Source organism: Balaenoptera musculus, chromosome 18 (genome assembly GCF_009873245.2).
Source record: "Balaenoptera musculus isolate JJ_BM4_2016_0621 chromosome 18, mBalMus1.pri.v3, whole genome shotgun sequence".
NCBI lineage: Eukaryota > Metazoa > Chordata > Mammalia > Artiodactyla > Balaenopteridae > Balaenoptera > Balaenoptera musculus.
The window spans coordinates 68,366,804-68,385,040 of NC_045802.1; the positions used below are offsets into that span (position 1 = coordinate 68,366,804).

At 43.7% G+C, this 18,237-nt stretch overlaps 1 protein-coding gene across 1 annotated transcript in view; it reads left to right on the forward strand.

Moving 5' to 3' along the window:
* UBAC2 (UBA domain containing 2) overlaps window positions 1–18,237 on the forward strand; it is a 172,000-nt gene that overhangs the window by 150,754 nt on the left and 3,009 nt on the right. Inside the window, exon 8 of the mRNA XM_036831551.1 lies at window positions 9,100–9,222. Within this exon, the coding sequence (XP_036687446.1) occupies window positions 9,100–9,222 (123 nt within the window). The remainder of the gene's footprint in view (window positions 1–9,099; window positions 9,223–18,237) is intronic.

The following is an 18,237-nucleotide window of genomic DNA, read 5'->3' on the forward strand; positions in this document are numbered from 1 at the left end:
CCCAGTGTAAACTGCTCACATTAAATGTACAAGTATTGCCTTAGGGTCTGTGGCGGAACTTCCCGACCACTGTGTCACGGTCACAGATGGCCTGATGAGGTATTGATCCCCTCAGCCTTTGGGGCAGCTGGGAAGAGCCTGAAGCTGCCAAGCTGGTTGCATGCAGCTTTCTCTGTCCTGTGTGTCACACAAATATATCTTTCTGTGTGTGCCATGATGTGGAAAAAACTGGACAGCCATGGTCTATAGCAGGGTGTGTAGTTCCTGTATAGGTGCCACCTCGCCTCCTCTGTGCCCAAGGCAGGTATCACTAAGCAGTCATGTCACTGTTTCCTGATGAACCCGTACCCTCCCCCAGAATCTTCCCGACATGGTCCGCAGGCAGCCACAGACAGTGCCGTGGAGGTGGCCCCACCTGCTTTACAGTTCAAAACCTAGCACTCTGATAAAGGGTTTCAGATCACCAAAGATGGAGAATAAAGGATGCATTTTTTTTCCCAGTGACTGACCTTTTAAAAATAAGATGAGGATGCTTTTAGAAAGAATTTTAATTGTTCTAAACCATCACATTCATTGTGCCTGCTCTGAAATCATTCTTTGCTGGGGATTCAGCTCAGGCTGCACTGAGCTGAGAGCTGTGCTGGCCACCTGGGGTGTTTCATGCAAATCTTACCCCCAGTGCAGCTCTCCAGGGTGCTATAGTCTAGCTGGGAAGACAAGAAATACCACTGTTAAGATACAATGCAAATATTAGATAGTAATAATAGCTAATATATATATGTAATATGTAATAAGTTAGACGTTTTCAAGCTCTGTTTTAAATGCTTTACATATATTAACTCATTTATTTCTCATATCCTTATGACGTGAGTGTAGTTATTATGCCCATAATACAGATGAGAAAACTGAGGTTCAGAGAAGTTTAAAAAAAACAAACTGAAGCCTAAGGTTACATAATAAGTGGCAGAGCTGAGATTTGAACCCAGGTATTTTGGCTCTGGAGACTGCTCCCAGTCACGCAGCATCCTCTATTTTTGTTCCTCTGTTGTTTCTCCTTAGCATTGCTTTGGCCCTTGAAGTAGGAATAAACCCATTCTCAGTCCCCTGTCTTTGAACAGGCTGACAAAAATGCCTGATTCTCCTCTCCATTGTTGAAATCATCCTCATCCTCTAAAACTCAGCTAAGCCCCCATCCTCCTTGAAGTTCTACCCCCGAGCTTTGGCTATGCCCTTTAACTGATGCCTTGTGGCTTCCTTCCTGGTTATAGACCATCTTGCCTGCTTCTGGCTTTTCCCTTTCTGGATGTCATGCCTTCCCCGAGGAGATCAGGAGCTCCACGGGAGCAAGGACCAGACCGTGCACCTTGCTCCTCTCTCCCATGGGAGCTGCAAGTGCCCCAGAGGACCCTGGGGGGCTCTTCTGATCAGGCTTCTCAGTATAGACACTGCCTGACCTGATCGTCCCTTCAGAAACCCGCCAAGGCCTTTAGAGGTGGAGTTCTACTCCATGTGACCTCCACCTGATGAACCGTTAACAAACGTTTACTGCTCTCAGTTGGAAAATTAGTTGTTTATTAATTTTCACAAGAAATTTTACTTCATTTGAAAATCTCCTTACAACTAATAACATAAAATGGCTGTTCAAAATGCAAGCTGTTTCCTTCTTCCTCTTTTGAGTATGTGGTTATTGCTTTTGAAGAAGACAAAGTGAAGGAAGCGTTTCCTGTTTGCAGAGGCTCACGCTGAACCTACAGAAAGAGCAGATTAGTGTCAAAACATCCCAGAACCTAGAGCTCCTGTAACTTTCTGCTTTTTAAGCACTTTTTTACTATCACAGCTTGGGGTTTAGTTTTGTTTTGTTTTGCCTACTCTTTCACTCTCACTCCCTTTGAAGAATAAAATGTTACAGAATCAGCCAGAGGTTCATTCCTCTTCCCACTGTTCCATAGCAGGTGTGTCGTGTCTGATGCTTTTGTATGGTATCCACTGCCGGTGCGTGTTTGTATCTTCACCACCTGTGAGTATGTATCAAGGCTTCTCAGCCTGGACACTGGGGCATTTTGGTCCAGGCCATCCTTTGTCGCAGGGTCTGTCCTGTGCCGCATAGGATGTTCAGCAGTATCCCTGGCCTCTACTCGCTAAATACCAGCAGCACCACCTTCCTGTCCCCAGCCCCCCACCCCCAACCCAAGACAACCAAAAATGCCTCCAGACATTGCCAAATGTCCCCTGGGAAGCAGAATCACCACTAATATATATACATATTTATATTTATAGTTATATACTATGTATATGTAAACTATCCGTAAAATAGTTTAAATAGTATACTATTCTAAATATTTTTAAATTTATGTAAATGGTATTGTATATACATATTCTTATACAACTTTCTTTGTTCGTTGTATTTTTGAGATTTATCCATTAGATCTAGTTCATTTATTCTAGCTGCACATATATAATAGAACCACTTAATAATTTATTTCCCTCTTTAGGGACAGTTGAATTTTTTACATTTGCTTACTTAATATTATAATCAGTGCTTCACAGAATATCCTCATAAATGCCCCATTAGGCACTCATAGCTCCCTGGAGATGAAATTGCTAGATCATAGAACATCCTCAGTTTTACTAGAGCTTGACACATTGTTCTCTAAAATGTTTGTGCCAATTTAAACTCCCATCAACAATATATGGAGTTCCCATTTCCTTCACATCATCCGTATCCTTGGTATTGTTAGACATTTTATTTTTGCCAGTCTTACAAGTATGAAATGACTTATTGCTGTTTTAATTTGCATTTCCTAATGCTAGTGGGGTTGAACATCTTTTCTTATGTTTATTGACTCAGGGTTTCCTCTTCTGTAAATTGTTTATTCATATACATTATCTGCTTTTCTCTTGTATTATTTATTTTTTCTCATTGATTCTTTACATATTCTGGATGCTATTTTGTCAGTTATATGTTACAAACATTTTCTCTTAATCTGGCAAAGTCACTGTACTTTGCCTTCTAGCTTTATTTTTAATCTGTACTTTGCCTTCTAGCTTTATTTTTTTTTACTTTGTACTTAATCTGTACTTTGCCTTCTAGCTTTATTTTTTTAATCATACAAAAGTTCTTGTTTGTAGTAATTGTTAGCAATCCTTTTTTATGATTGATCCTTTATATTTTTGTTTTAGAAATCCTTTCCTATCCCAGCAACATAAAGAATGTCTCTTATTTCTTCTAAAATTTTTAACAGTTTAGCTTTCCAGATTTAAATCTTTAACCTATGGGGTTTATTTTATTTTATTTTATTATTTTTTTATATTTAGTCATCTTGGCTGGTTTAATCACATTGTTGTTGTTTATTTTTTGACTGCACGACGTGGCGTGTGGGATCTTAGTTCCCCGACCAGGGATCGAACCCGCACCCCCTGCATTGGAAGCACGGAGTCCTAACCACTGGACTGCCGGGGAAGTCCCTGTGGGGTTTATTATAAAATAAATTTGTTTTTGTATAAGATATGAGGTAAAGGTCAAATTTTATCTCTCTTTTTAAATTAATTTATTTATTTGGCCACACCGCACAGCATGTGGGATCCTAGTTCCCCAATCGGGGATCGAACCCTTGCCCCCTGCATTGGAAGTACAGAGTCCCAACCACTGGACCGCCAGGGAGGTCCTCTCTTTTTCCATCTCTATAACCATTTGTCCTAGTACTGTTCATTAAGTGGTGTGTCTTTTTCCTGCTGACTTACAATGTCTCCTCCATCATATACCAGGTGCCCATGTTTACTTTTGATTTGTTGACTGTCTCTCCTGTTTCTTTGCCCTGTTTACCTATCATGTGCTAATACCGTCCTACTTTAATTCTCGTAGCCTAACAGTAAGTCCTAATAACTAGTAGAAAAAAAAACCCTCCCTTATACTTCTTGAAAATATTCAGGTCTAGTTTTGACCCTTAACTTGAGGTTGTCTCGTTCAACCAAAACACACACACACACACACACGCGTGTGCGCACACTTGTGAGTTTTGAATATATACCCATTAGGAATAGGTTTAGCTCCATATGACAGAAAACACAAAATCACAGAAACCCAAACAAGGCAGAAGTTTGTCTCGTGTAAAAGAAGTCAGACGTTGATAGCCCCGAGCTGGTGGGGCCCCTGCGTGAAGTTGCGCCCCGAGGCTCCTTCTGTCTGGCTCTTGCCCTGTCCTCAGCCCGCCTGGGCTCCAGGAAGGAGGAGGAAGCAATGAGGAAGGGTACATCCCTCCCTTTAAGATCTCTTCTGGAGCGGGGTGAGGGAAGGATGGATTGGGAGTTTGAGATTAGCGGATGCAGACTAAGTTATGTAAGATGGATACACAACAACGTCCTACTGTAGAGCACAGGGAACTATATTCAATATCCTGTAATAAACAATAATGGAAAAGAATATGAAAAAGAATATATATATGTAAATCAACCACACTTCAATAAGATAAATTTTTTTAAAAATTTAACTCATTTAAAAGAAATAGAAAGAGATCTCTTCTGGAGGTCCCAGATGCCCTTTTTGCTTGCATACCATTGGCAGAACTGAGTCCTCGTGGGGGAAGCTGAGAAATGTACTAACTGTGCGTCACCCCCCCAAAAAAAGTCCTATTTTTAAAGAAAAGGGAATGTGGGTATTGAAAGTCAACCAGCAGTCTCTGCTACAGCCTGGAATTGGCAGAGTGTGAAAAGATGACAGTATTGAGTCTTCCAGGCAGGAATGTGCTGTCTTTCCACTTATTTAGGTCTTCTGATATCCTTCAATCAAGTTTACCAGTTTTCATAGAGATCTTGCAAATTATTTGTTAGATTTAATTCCTGAGTACCTAATGGTTTTTATTTCTCTTTGTAAATAGGAATTTTTTGCACTTATATTTTCTCAGTGATCACAGGCAAGGAATGTTAGTGATTTTTTTTATTTTGTACTCATTGGTTCTCATTTTCTAGGTAGACAGTCATCATGTGTGATGACAGTTTCTCCCTTTCCATCCTTCTGCATTTTCTTTCACAGGTGGTTGGTTTCATCCTCATTATGCCGTGACTCTTGTTGAAAGCAAGTGGTGATAATAGGCATTCTTGTCTCTTCATCAAGTTTTATCAAATTATTTTTATATCTGTTGAGTGTGAACATTTGGTTTTCCTCCTTTAATCTGTTAATGTGTGAATTACATTACTATATTTTCTAAGATTCCTGAGGTAAATCCTAATATAGTACATCATAGTGGATAAGATGATGATCTTTTTTGAACATTGTTGGATTGAGTTTGCTAATCTTTTATTTAGGATTATTGCATCTGTCCATAAATGAAAAATAGATTGTTTTATAATTCTTCTTTCTCATAATAGCCTTCTCTGATTTTTGGAAACAGCGTTATATAGCCTCAAAAAATTAGGTGGGGGGCTTCCCTGGTGGCGCAGTGGTTGAGAATCTGCCTGCCAATGCAGGGGACACGGGTTCGAGCCCTGGTCTGGGAAGATCCCATATGCCGCGGAGCAACTGGGCCCGTGAGCCACAGCTACTGAGCCTGCGCGTCTGGAGCCTGTGCTCTGCAATAGGAGAGGCCGCGATAGTGAGAGGCCTGCGCACCGCGATGAAGAGTGGCTCCCGCTTGCCGCAACTGGAAAAAGCCCTCGCACAGAAACGAAGATCCAACACAGCCAAATAAATAAATAAATAAATAAATATTTAAAAAAAAAAAAAAAAAATTAGGTGGGGAGCTCTTCTTCTTTTCTGTTCTCTAGAACAACTTGTGTAAGATGGCAGGTCCTCAAAATTTTCATAGACTTCACCAGTAGATTTTTGGTAGGTAGATTTTTAAGTATTATTTCAATTACATTAATGGCTAAAAGTCTAATCAGGTTTTCTATTTCTTTTTGTAACTTTCCATTGAAGTATAACATACAGAAAAGTTAGCATTATATAAAAGTAATCATACAAATGTACTTTTTTGTGTTTATTTTATTTAACATTTTATTTGAGAGATTTAGCCATATTGTTGCATACAATTGTAGTTTGTTCATTTGAACTGCTATATAATACTACATCATGTGAATATACTATAATGTATCCATGATACTTAATGGGCATTTGGGTAGTTTCCAGTCTTTGAGGATTGCATACAACACTGCTGAGAACATTCTGGTCCCTGCCCTTGGTGAACATGTGTTTGCATTTATGTTGTCCAGGAGTGGAATTTGCTGAGGCATCCACGTATGTGCAGCTTTAGTCGATGCTCCTGAACAATTTTTAAAACTGATTACCAATTTCTATTCCTTCTTGAGTTTTGGCAAGTTACGTTTTTCTAGAAAATTGTCTATTTCATCAAAGTTATTAGCACAAATAAAGTATTCTTATTTAATATCTGTCGTTATGTTCCTTGTGTTATTCCTAATATAATTTGTGCTTCTTTCTTTGTCTTTTCACTAAGCATCAGGTTTATTCATTTTATTTGACTTTTTCAACAGTCAGCGTTGGGTTTTCATTGATTCCTTCTGTTGTGTCTCTGTTTCCCACTTTATTAACATTTGCTCTATACTTCATTCTTACCAATTTCTTTAGACCATTGTTACCTTCTCTAACTTCTTAAATTGTATTTAACTGTTTAATTTTCAGTCTTCATTTTCTTTAAGCTCAATATTTTAAAATTACATCAACTACTTAATTATATCCCACAAGCTTTGATTGGTAGTAGTCTCAATTTTATTCACTTTTAGATATCTTCTAACTTCCATTATGATTTTTCATTTTTGATCTCAAATGTGTGCATTTTTGTTTTATATTAATTATAATTTTGATATTTATTTTTAGTTGCATTATAGTCAGAGAATATAGTCTGTATAATATTTATGTTTTGGTATTTGTGGACATTTCATATAGGACTTAGTGCACTGTCACTTTTTTAATAAATAATTTACTTAGAAAAGAATGTATATTCTCTAAAAATTGAGTGCTGGCTATATATGTCCATCTAGACAAACTTGTTATTTATGTTCTGTATTGTTATTAATTGTCTGTCTGCTTGATCTATCAGTATATGCTGAAAATTAAATATATGTCTAGATGTTTCCACTTCACTTGTAATTTTGTTAAATTTTACTTTCTGTATTTTGATGCTGGCATGTTATATATAAATAATATCAATGTATCTTAGTGATTTTATCCCCAATAATGCCTCTTTTGCCCTTGAGGTCTATTTATTTGACATGAATATAGCAACATCAGTTTGCTTTAATATTTCTTTTTCCATCTCTTTACATCAACTTGTCTATGTCTTTATATTTTCAGTTTGTCTGTTGTTGGGTTGGGGGGAATGGGAGAGATTTCAAAATTGACAATCTCAGCCTTTCAGCTTGTGAGTTTGTCAATGTATATTTAGTGTGATCATTAATATATTTGAATTTATTTCTACCAGTATCTCTCCAGAACAGTTTTGCATAATATCTCTATTTTTAGTTTCCCTATTTTTTAAAAAAACTATCTTTTTTTTTATAGCGTCCTATTCTTTTTTTTTAACTCCTTCTGTATCTCAGTCATCTTAAAACTTCTAATTTTATGGGTTTTTTTCAGAATGTTGTAAATTTAAGTTCTTGGGGATCTAGTCCTCCTATTTATTGTACACACTGACTCTTGCTCATGATGGGTTTTTTCCTCATGGGTTTTGTAGTTTGGGGTCCGAGTCTTCCCCCACTGGAGCTGTATCTATGAATCCCATCTAATTCCAGGATGAGAGAGTGTCTCTCCAGAGTAACTTTAGATTTACTTCTGCTTGGCTCCTTAGGTGTATCCATCTCCAATCCCAGAACGAATTTTATGTACTTTTCAATGGGTTCTTAGAGCAGATATGTGGTGTAACTTGAACCCCAAATTTCCCTGCAGTTCTCACCTCTCAGGCAGACCGAGATTCCTGCTCCCTCCCTCAGGAAAATCTGCTCTTTGGTTGGTTTTTTTCTCATCCTCTCTCACTGGGGGTGCTGCCATTTGAGGTTGTGCCTTTAAGGAGGTAATGAGCTTAAAGTCACTGCCTCTTTCAGACCCAAGGCCTCCTCTCCTGAACCCAAATAGGTGATAAAACCCAAGTACCTCTGGATTAGCAGGATGTGCTCCCCCCTCACACTCCATCCTCTCTTCTTTACTGCCCTGGTTTTCCAGAGCTTGTTTCTGGCATCTTGGGGCCTCCATCTTCCCTTTATGTTCAGCTATGCATATGAAATATTTTTAAATTTTATCTAGCATGTTTAGGTATTATAATTTTCCTATATTATAATAGGAAAAATTTTAGGTTTTCTTAGTCTCTAAATCTTCCAGAACTAGAAGACATCTAGAAACAGATTTAAGTTGATAAATTTAAAAGGCGGCATATAGGCAAAAACGTCAGTTTTTTAAAAGCATCATGCAGGGCATATGTTTTCTTCACATAGTGGCTTTTTTTCATTGATGACATAGAAAAGGCAAGAAATGACATCGCCACCAATGTGAAGTTATCCATAAAGCCACACAGAGGACAGGTGTGAACCTCTTGTCCCTGCGTGTAAGGTTTACCTTTACATTCCCGAGCCTGTCCCCCAACCTGGGTTTTATCTCCGCCTGCAGTCTCTCTCTGTGGACCTTGCTCAGAATTTACTCAAATTTTAAAAAAGAACAAGAACAGGGAGAAGGGGAGCTGGAGGAGAAAGGGGGGAGGAGCAACATTTTAAAGAGCTGCTGAAGGAAGCTCCAGGTTTCTGGTCGCCTGCCCTGAATTTGCCTCCTCTCGTGTCTTCCCGAGTCCAGCGGAGTTGGGACAGTGTCGGTGGGGACACCATGGGGCTGAGGGTAGGAGTGACTGCATGTGTCTTCCACTGCCTTCTGGAGTCAAATTGCACAGATCCCTTTGGCAGTAGCTGCTACCTTCTCTTTTCTCTCTGTGCACCTATTGCAGGCTGCTGATTTTAGCCTATTGATTCAGCTTGCACACAGCAGGTCCATCTGACATTTTATTTCCAGTCTGCATCTGTGACTGCATTGCAAGAGAAAGCTCTTTAGTGCGTCACGATGTTTCTGCTCCTCCCGTGTCTGAACGCTGTGCATTGATCTCTTTGTAGGGAGGAATGATCAACTGGAACCGTCTTTTCCCTCCTCTACGTCAGCGACGAAACGTAAACTATCAGGATGGTCGGCAGTCTGAGCAACAAGCGTCCCCTCCTCTAGAGGTTTCGGAGGAGCAGGTAATCAGAAACACCTGGTACTTACCCTAAACCCATGCTTCACACTCCAAGCAGTTTTGGTGAATGAGACTTGAAAGAAATCAAGCATATAAATACAAAGATTTTGATATCAGGTAAACCACCACCTACACCAGTGATAGACACTTGGGCCCTTTATTGGCTACTGTGGGTCTTATGAGTTTGAGGAAGGCATAATTTGAAACAAAAATGCGTTGTGATCGCTTATTTTTAAATCTGTGATATTTCATGTTTACTGAAGTTGGTTCACGACGCAGGCTGGGAGAGAAGGAGGCAGAAGGACAGGGAGCTTCTCTGTTTGTGTGGTTTTCACTTAGGAACCAAGTTAATGTTTTACATACTGAAAAAGCAAATCAACAATGGGGACAATCATAAAACTAAAAGGACACTGAAATAAATGTTCCAGCTGTATCTTAAGTGAATAATATAATCGAAAGGGAGAGGGAAAATTAATTTCGGTAACTTTTGAACGTAATATGCCCTCTTAAAAAAAAAAAGAACTGCAAACCTCAAACTCTTCGTGGGTTTATTTTTCATGGTGGTATGAGTACAGCAATTCTGAAATTATATTGTATGTATTGTAGATTAGAGGAAACGAGGAAATAGGATGATCTAAAGGGACAGGATGTATGCAGCTTAATCTCAGGTGGCTCAGGAAAAATAAATGGGAGTGTGTGTGTGTGTGTGTGTGTAGACAGAAAGCAACTGTGGCAAAGTAATAATTGGTGAATGTGGATGAAGAGTAATTGGGTTCTTTGTGCTCTTCTTGAAATTTTTCTAGACGTTTGTAATTATTTCACACTAGAAAGTTTTTGAAAATCTAAGCTAGTAGGTTGAGAGCACTTCAGTAACAACCCTTTTAAATTTCATTCTGCAAATGTTGCTTTCTTCTCATAAAAGCAAATCAAGGTCAGTGTTTCATAGCGAGTCACCCCATGCACTTTCCCCATCCCCTGTTCCCAGAGCCAACAAAAGCCAGTCCGATCCAAGGCACTTGGTCTCTGTGGCAAAGCTGTATGTATCCTGGCTTTTTCTGGAACTCAGGAGGGGCTTCTGGGCAGGGCGCCCACTGGCACCTCTGGGTTAGGCCACCACAAGTGAGAGAAACCAATGGAATATGCCTGGCGAGCTGACCCAACCCCTCGCCCTTAACTTCTCAGCTCAGACTCATCCTTTGAGCAACTCGTTAGGGTTGAGAGATGGATTAAGGAGCCATAGTTCTCTTCCACCTCCATTAGCGAATTTCCAAAAAACTGTTAGCCCCACGATTAGAAAATAAAGCCGAGTAACTCAGCATTTATAAGGCATTTATAATAACAGATTAAAAAATAAACTAATACTCTCAAATTCAGGTGAAAAGAAATAAAGTTCTGTTATATTACTGTTTCCTTGATAGAACCCAGGTCACATCCCTCACAACAGAGCAGCCGTTAACGATAGAAAGTATTTAAAGGTGAAATAGTTCTTAGTTTTGACACTTGAGGGAAAAAAAGTGTCAAAAAATGAAAACAAGGTGAATGTGTGTAATTGAAGTCTTTAGGGTTTTTTTTTTAAATGAATCATTCTCCTTGATCCTCCCAGAATGACGAGAGTGAGGTTAACATGATGTCGGTATCAGTTCAAAATATCCTTTACTTCTTCTTGGCTCTGTTATGAAAAGATGTAAATACATGAGAGGTTGTTTTTAACATGCTTCCTTATTCATTGACTTTTCTAAATCTTGTCTTTTCTCTTTCTTGATTATCCTGAAATGGCCTTACAGACTGCCCCGCATTAAGACATGGAGGTCCCCCTCAACATTATTTCTGTAGACTCTCAATAATTTTTGTGTTAGGTGCTCGAGAGACTGTAAAAGAGAAGAAAGACGTTGTTCTTACCTCAAGACATTTACAGTAATGTTTACAAATGTATAGTTACATATAATCGCTTGGTTAGTTGGAGGCTAGACACTGTCTAAAATATTATTTGGGGTTTCCCTGGTGGCACAATGGTTGGGAATCCGCCTGCCAATGCAGGGGACTCGGGTTCGGGCCCTGGTCCGGGAGGATCCCACGTACCATAGAGCAGCTGGGCCCGTTTGCCACAACTGCTGAGGCTGCGCTCTGGAGCCCACACTCCACAGCGGGAGGGGCCCCCCCAGTGAGAGGCCCCGCGCACCGTGACGAGGGGTGACCCCCGCTCATGGCAACTGGAGAAAACCCGCCCGCAGCAACGAGGACCCAATGCAGCCAAAAATAATTAAATAAATAAATATATTTTTTTAAACAATTATTTGTTAGTAACATTAAGATAGTTTGAATTAACAAAACCTTTTTATGCTTAATTTTTCAATTAGATGTGCTGTACTTTATTTAAATATCAGTCATGTGATTTTAATGCATTTAAGAAACTTAGTAATTTTCTAAACCAAGGAAAAGAGAAATGATTATTTGAGTTTTTTCTGATGTGAGCAAATACTTCAGGAATTTTAGTGAAAGTTATTTAAGATAGGAAATGTAGTCCATCTATTTTGAAAACAAAGAATATTCTAAGAAAGAATGTGCATCCCCTGTTAAGTCTAGTAAGACTCTAACATACGGCCATAGAAATGTTTGCGACCTTTTCTACTATTGCTATTAAGTTTCTGGATTTTTAGTTCTTCACGATCCACTCCTACTGTTTTTCAACAAGCACCTTTGCCAGTTCATCACCCCTTGCAGATGCCACCCCAAACCCTACTAGTATCTTAAAAATAAGTGTATGCATTATTGCGTTTCTGTCTCTTTTTATTTTTTTCTTCTTAACCAGGGATTTTCATATTACACCCACACGCAAAATTAACAGATAATGAAATTTTGTCATATTGGCCTCATTTTTTTTTTTTTTTAATCAAAAGGGAAAAAAACTTCCCAAGTTTGTCTCTCTTGAGCCCTCCCCAAGCTTAGAAGGTGACCCTTCGGTTTATGCTTAATGGGACGCACAGGTGAAATCGGACAAGGAAGTTAAACAGGACTAACTGAGCCAATGCCGGCATTTAACGAAAGGAGGACAAGCATGGAGTTTACAAATGCTGACTTCCTCACTTCCAGTCACATGTTTCCCTCCTTGTAGTCAGCCAGCAGTTATCAGCTGTCCGCTCTGCCCAGCCTAACCACTGGGCCAGGTTCTTGAACTACGGAGATAGGTAAGGCAAGCGATTCCTGCCTGCACGTGGTGCAGAGCCCAGGGTGGAGCCAGGCTCAGGGGCAGCTCTTGCCAGCTGTAATCAAACCTTCCGATGCTGCTGAAGGATTGCCAGCGTGGGAGGGTGGGGGCAGTGCTCTTTGTAAAGATGTGGCCTGGTGAAAAGCGCATCAGATCTGGGGAAGCACAGGTGGGTTGGGCTGGAGCGGAGAGTGACCGCTGGGGCAGGGGCCTCATGTGGGGAAGAAGTAGGGAGGCTTCCCAGCGGTCCTCAGTGGGGCGTGGACCTCTGCTTCCGTGCTGGAGGCATTAAGGTGCAATGCAGGATTTTAAACAGGGAATCCCATCGTTGGATTTCCCTAGAGGATGGGCTCGACGTGAAAGAAGGGGCGTGTTACGCTCATAACCACGCATGTAGTGTCTTCCATCTCTGCCCAGGGAACGTATTACAGTCCGGGTGCTTATGAGACTCTTGCCCACTCGAGGTATGGTACCACTTCGAACGTTTATAATACGTGAGACCCGTCATGTGGATTCCATTCATGTCCTCTGAAATATCCATCGGCCCAAGAGAGATGGCACACAGACACTCTCAGTCATAGCGGATAAGTAGCGAAATGTATTCAGTATGAGAGAATCTAAATCTCAGTGAGTCTCTCTTCTCATCTCTGGAGTCCTCACCACTGCCTCTGAAAAACCTATCTAAACTCCAAAATGCTCACCTTATGAAAACTTAGCGCTTCTGCTCTGGGTATCTGGACCCCAGTGAGTTGGGTGTTGGTATAGAGACACCCATGTCATCTGGTTCCCTGGCGGACGGTGAGCTCCATGAGGGCCAGTACCGTCTCTTCCGCGTTTCCCTCCTGACACAGAGCCTGACACACAGCAGGTGCCCGAGTGGCGGTTAGAGCAGGGCTGAACGTGAAGGTGCGGTTGGAGGGCTTCTTTTTCGAAAGAACACTTGTTTTCACTTAAAAATGTGTTAGAGGGTGGTCCTTCGTCAGACCTTTCCACCTCTAATCTCTAATGCTAGTGTTAGAACGTGTTATCCATTAGAATGAAATATTGAGTGGCAGTCAAATAATTAACCAGCTTTCGGGGGTGCCTAATTCTTCTGAGTACTGAAAGATGTAAGCAGAGGAGCCCCCCCCCCCCAGCCTGTAGCCAGGGCCTTCTCAGGACTAAACCCTGAAGCAAGCAGGAGAATGCAAAGATGAGGGGCCTCTGAGCCACCTGCGGCCGGGCAGGAGCGTAAGATAACCAGGTACAGTCCACTCAGCCAACCGTGTGATCACAGGGGTTCAGCAGTTCCAAGGAACAGGAGAGGGGGTCAGCTAATAGGGAATGAGGGTGGCACTGACCCACAGGGATCTGGCATTGAGCTTGCCCTGATTGGTGACAAATGACAGCTATAATGAGGGCAGGGAAGGGCAAGCCTACCTCCCAGGGCCTATCTGGGGTCACTCCTCCCGGCCGGGTGTGCACATGGCCTGGGAAGCGGCCAGCCGCCATGGGCAGCCCACAGGGGACTGGTTGGGACTACCTTTCAGGTGGGCGTCGTTTTCTGCAAGAGTCAGAATTTGGGAAGTAAGAACCCCAAAAACGATTTGTTTTTGACACCCTTAGCTAAAGGGAAGTTAAAGAAAACCACAGTCTTATTTGAACAAAACAAGCAAAGGAGTGTTTCAAACTGAGAGGAATTGCTATAAATCTCATTGGAATGAACGTCCTACTTCACTTGTGTCAAAGAGTAGTAGAATGTTAAAGTAGGGTTTTATTCATTTTCTTGAGTAAGAATTACCTTGAGGTAGTAGGGGCACAAGTTCCAACCATAGAGGATTAAAAAAAAAAGGAAAGGAAAACCAGTCCAGATTTATCTCCTTTCTCTATAGGTTTCTTTTCTCGTTTGGTGAGGTCTCTCCTTGGGAAGCATATTTCCACCTCGTCCTCCTTTGCAGCACTGACGGGTGACAGTGACAGGGCTCTCCCGTAGCGCCCGCTCCTGTCCCAGCTCCCAGACCTCGGGCCGGCCTCAGGGGTCCCTGACGAAGAGCAGCTGTTAGAGTCGGAGGTCACTGCAGGGGGACCTTGCGCAAGTGTGTTTCCCTCCCAGTGAGGAGGCTGAGCTACAGTTTCAGTGCCGGCCTCTCCCTGCCATCCTGCCCCTCTCATCTTGCCGCTGGGAAGTTGCATTTTCAATCGTAAGAAACAGGCCTTGGAGATGTGATATTTGAGTCACTTGAGATTTTGTGAATAAGTGATGGGGAAAATGGGAAAAGCATACCATCCTCTTTGGATAATAACCCAGCTACACCTGGCTTCTAAAAGAAGTTAGAGAAAAGGATCGTTCGGGTTTTTAGGCTAGAAACCAAGATGAACTCTATTCTGATGTTTTGTGGTGAGTATTTTAGATGGAAACTTTCCTGTGATGCACAGGCAGGAGGAGGAAGGTACTCACGGGGCTCTGGAATAGAGGAGGAATGTTGAAGGAGATGCGTTTTAGAAGGTTTTCCAGAATGCCTCAGACCCACCAGCGCGGCACTGACTGACATGCTCTTGACTCTGCTGTCTTCCTATCCGACTTCATTCGGGCTGGCCACCTTAGTTTTGTTAGACCAATTCTTGTTTACGCAATTTAAACGCTAGAAACAGGTAGCAAAGGTCACTTGCTTTGTTCAGCATCGCTGTATTCAGCCATGGCGGGAGGTGTGCGTGTGGGTGTGCTTGGCTGTGGACCCGGGTGGCATCAGGTCCCTGTCATCTGGGGACACGGGCCTCTCCCTGGATGCCAGTGACCCTGGTCCTAGGAGACGGCGTGGTGGTGGCCCTTCTGCTCCGGGACTCCCTCCAGCCACTCTGAAAACAAGCCTGTGTTTGATCTTGTGAAAGACACGTCAGTTCTTTGACCAACAAAGGGTATAAAACTAGCAAAGTGGAAACAGTTCAAGTGAGTGCTGAAAACAAAACCCGAGGGCAGTTTTGTCACGTCGGAGGCTCTGAGGGAGTGATCCTCTACACCCGGCCCAGTGGCTTCTCAATAGGACAGAATGATCACAAGAGGGAACGCTTACTGAGCACCTGTTATGTGCCGGTCACCGTTCTAGGCCTTTCACACCTGTCTCTCCTACCCTCAAAGCTGTGAGGAAGCTGGGAGCCCGAGGCTCTAGTCCCCGGCCTGGGGCCACACAGTGACTCCGCAGAGCCCCCTCTGCCACCTGGCGGGGTCCCCACCTCCCAGCAGCTGAGGCTGGGGCGCTTCTCTAACAGCTGCCAGCTAGCTCCCCTGTGGTTTTATTTTAAGGAATTGTGAACCTCTAGAACCCTATCCGTGTCTTGCTTATGCAACCGCAGGTCTGCGTGGCCTCAGTTTTCTCTCGCTACTGTTGAGCATGGGAGTTCCCGCATCGTGCGCTAAATAAAGCTTCACACTCAGACGGTTACGAAACACACAAGGATTGTGCAAGTCGGGCGCCGATAAACACGGAGGACCACGACGGTGGGTGATTCTCGGTGTCCACCACGGGGGCTGCAGCTCTCTGCTGCGGCCCTTACCGCCTTGGCCGTGAGCTGCTGAGCCCCCGAGGAAGGGCAGCGGTGGGAGGCACAGCCCCCTGCCTGGCTGCGGCCGCCCCAGCCAGCGCCGTCCTCTGCAGGGTGACGGGGCAGCCAGGAAACACGGTCAGGACCCCTCTCTCTGTCCTTCTTCTGGTTTTCTGATCGTTACCCTCATACCCACGCCCGAGCATGCCATTTCATGTTTTGTAGACGTTTACAGTTTGGGACACTAAAGGAAACTTACAGATGCCCTTTCTTCCTGTGCTCGTTCAGTTTTTAAATAGCGTTAACACTGTTTCTACTTTGTGAGCTTTCTCGTCTGGTCAGAGTACCAGGTCATTCAGCAGTGAAAATGCTCTAATCACACTCGTCTTCTCACCCCTGAAGAAATGCAAAAGGCTCCAAAGCCAGCTTTAGGCAAAGGGCTGTGATGGCCACTCGGCCACTGCCTGCACAGAACAGCGAGCATCCTTTTCAGCGGAGACCTGTGGAAACCAGCTCAGCTGTCAAAGCCAGTGACGGCACGTGTGGTTGTGCGTCTGCAGAGAGAATGAACCTGGAGGAAGCCTTGTGTGCAGGGAACGCGTTTCTCCTCACACCAGACATCACCCCCTCGGCCGCGGCCCGGCCACCCCCGCCAGACCCAGGCACTTCTCCCTCGGGGCCGCGGGGCCGCGGCCGCTCTGCTGTGTGTGTGCAGCAACCCGTGCTCAGCATCTCCTGGATTTCGGACCAGACTCGGAGTCAGTGGAGAGAGAACTCCAGTACAGTTGGAAGCTGTGGCCGGCAGCCCCGCCTGGTACCAGCGCCGGGGCGAGGCTCACACGGCATCAGCTCCAGGTTATGAATCGTGAATCGCCAAACAGATGGATTTGTTCCTGTCGGCTGGGTGCAAAGAGGCAGCCAGGCGTTAGCTATGCTTGAAGTACTGGAGGCGACAGAGGTGACAGCGAGTGTAGCATTTGCCACACTGTTCACCGTCATTGAGAGAGGCCAAGTCATTGTGGCCCGTGGTGTCATGTCCGTGGGCAACAGAGACAAGGCAGGCAGAGCTGCCCACCCCCTCACTGGCCACGTTCACTCCACTAAAGATAGTGGTCCTTAACCAGAAGTGACTGGAATAAACATCATGAAAGGTTATTTCAATCCAGGAGTGTATGAAATAGCCTGGCCGGAGTACCCAGACCAGTGAGGTGGTTTCTCCCTGTTGACACACGTCCAGCACGGGTCCTGTGGCCCCGCTCCCCGAGTGACACTCAGTGTGAAATGACCCCAAGGAAAGGGAAAAGTGCGGATGTTGACACACGTCCAGCACGGGTCCTGTGGCCCCGCTCCCCGAGTGACACTCAGTGTGAAATGACCCCAAGGAAAGGGAAAAGTGCGGATTCTGAGAGTTGAACGGCAAAACTGATGTGTCACGTGTGGCAGGAGCCTGAAATAGATTATCAAGCAGATACTTGTGAGAGGTAAAGGGCCTTGTGGTCTGAAGGCACCAAACTGATCCTGTTGACACAGGATGCCACCAAGACATTTGCACTTCTCGCCACGTCGGGAGAGATGTTAGTGGCATTGCAACAGATAATAATATGAAGTTTGAAACTGGTTAAAATTCAAAAAACCTGTTGATGAGCCACTTGGATAGAAAGGGGAGGGCTCTGGTGAGTTCTGGGCCCTGCCTTTGGCCTTGTCTGCTTGGCATTTTAACTTGAGTGACGTTGTAGAGCTTATTAGCAAATGTGCTAATCAGATGTGGGGATGATAGAGTTTGAGGGAGCTAACACAGGAAACAACAGAATTTAAGCTGACAGAGTTTTGGTTGGCTAGAAAACGATCAGAGGACGTTCGACAGAGATGCTCCCAATCCTAAACCTGGAAGAGGAGATACAGACTTACTCGGAGGCCCGGCTTGAGCGCATTTCACTCAGGGTTTATAGCAGGCCCGCTAACTCACCACCCCAGGGTGCTGTAGCTACACACTCGGGACGTGTACATGCACACACATGCATGCACACCCACTGTGCCAAGGGCTGGGATGGCACAGTCTAGCTGCCCTCTGTCCTGGACAGACCACGCCCGCGGTACCATATTCTGCAGCAGCACAAATGGGTGAGCACTGGAAGGGGAGGGGCAGGCTGGAAAGTGCTGGATTCTGAAACACAGGTATGAACGAAGGCAGCCAGGGCCCTTACGGTATGGTGGTAAGGAGAAGCTGTCGGCCCTAAGTCACAGCCTGGAGGAGCACAGGACAGAGGTCAGTGGGACCACAAGACCCCTTCTCTG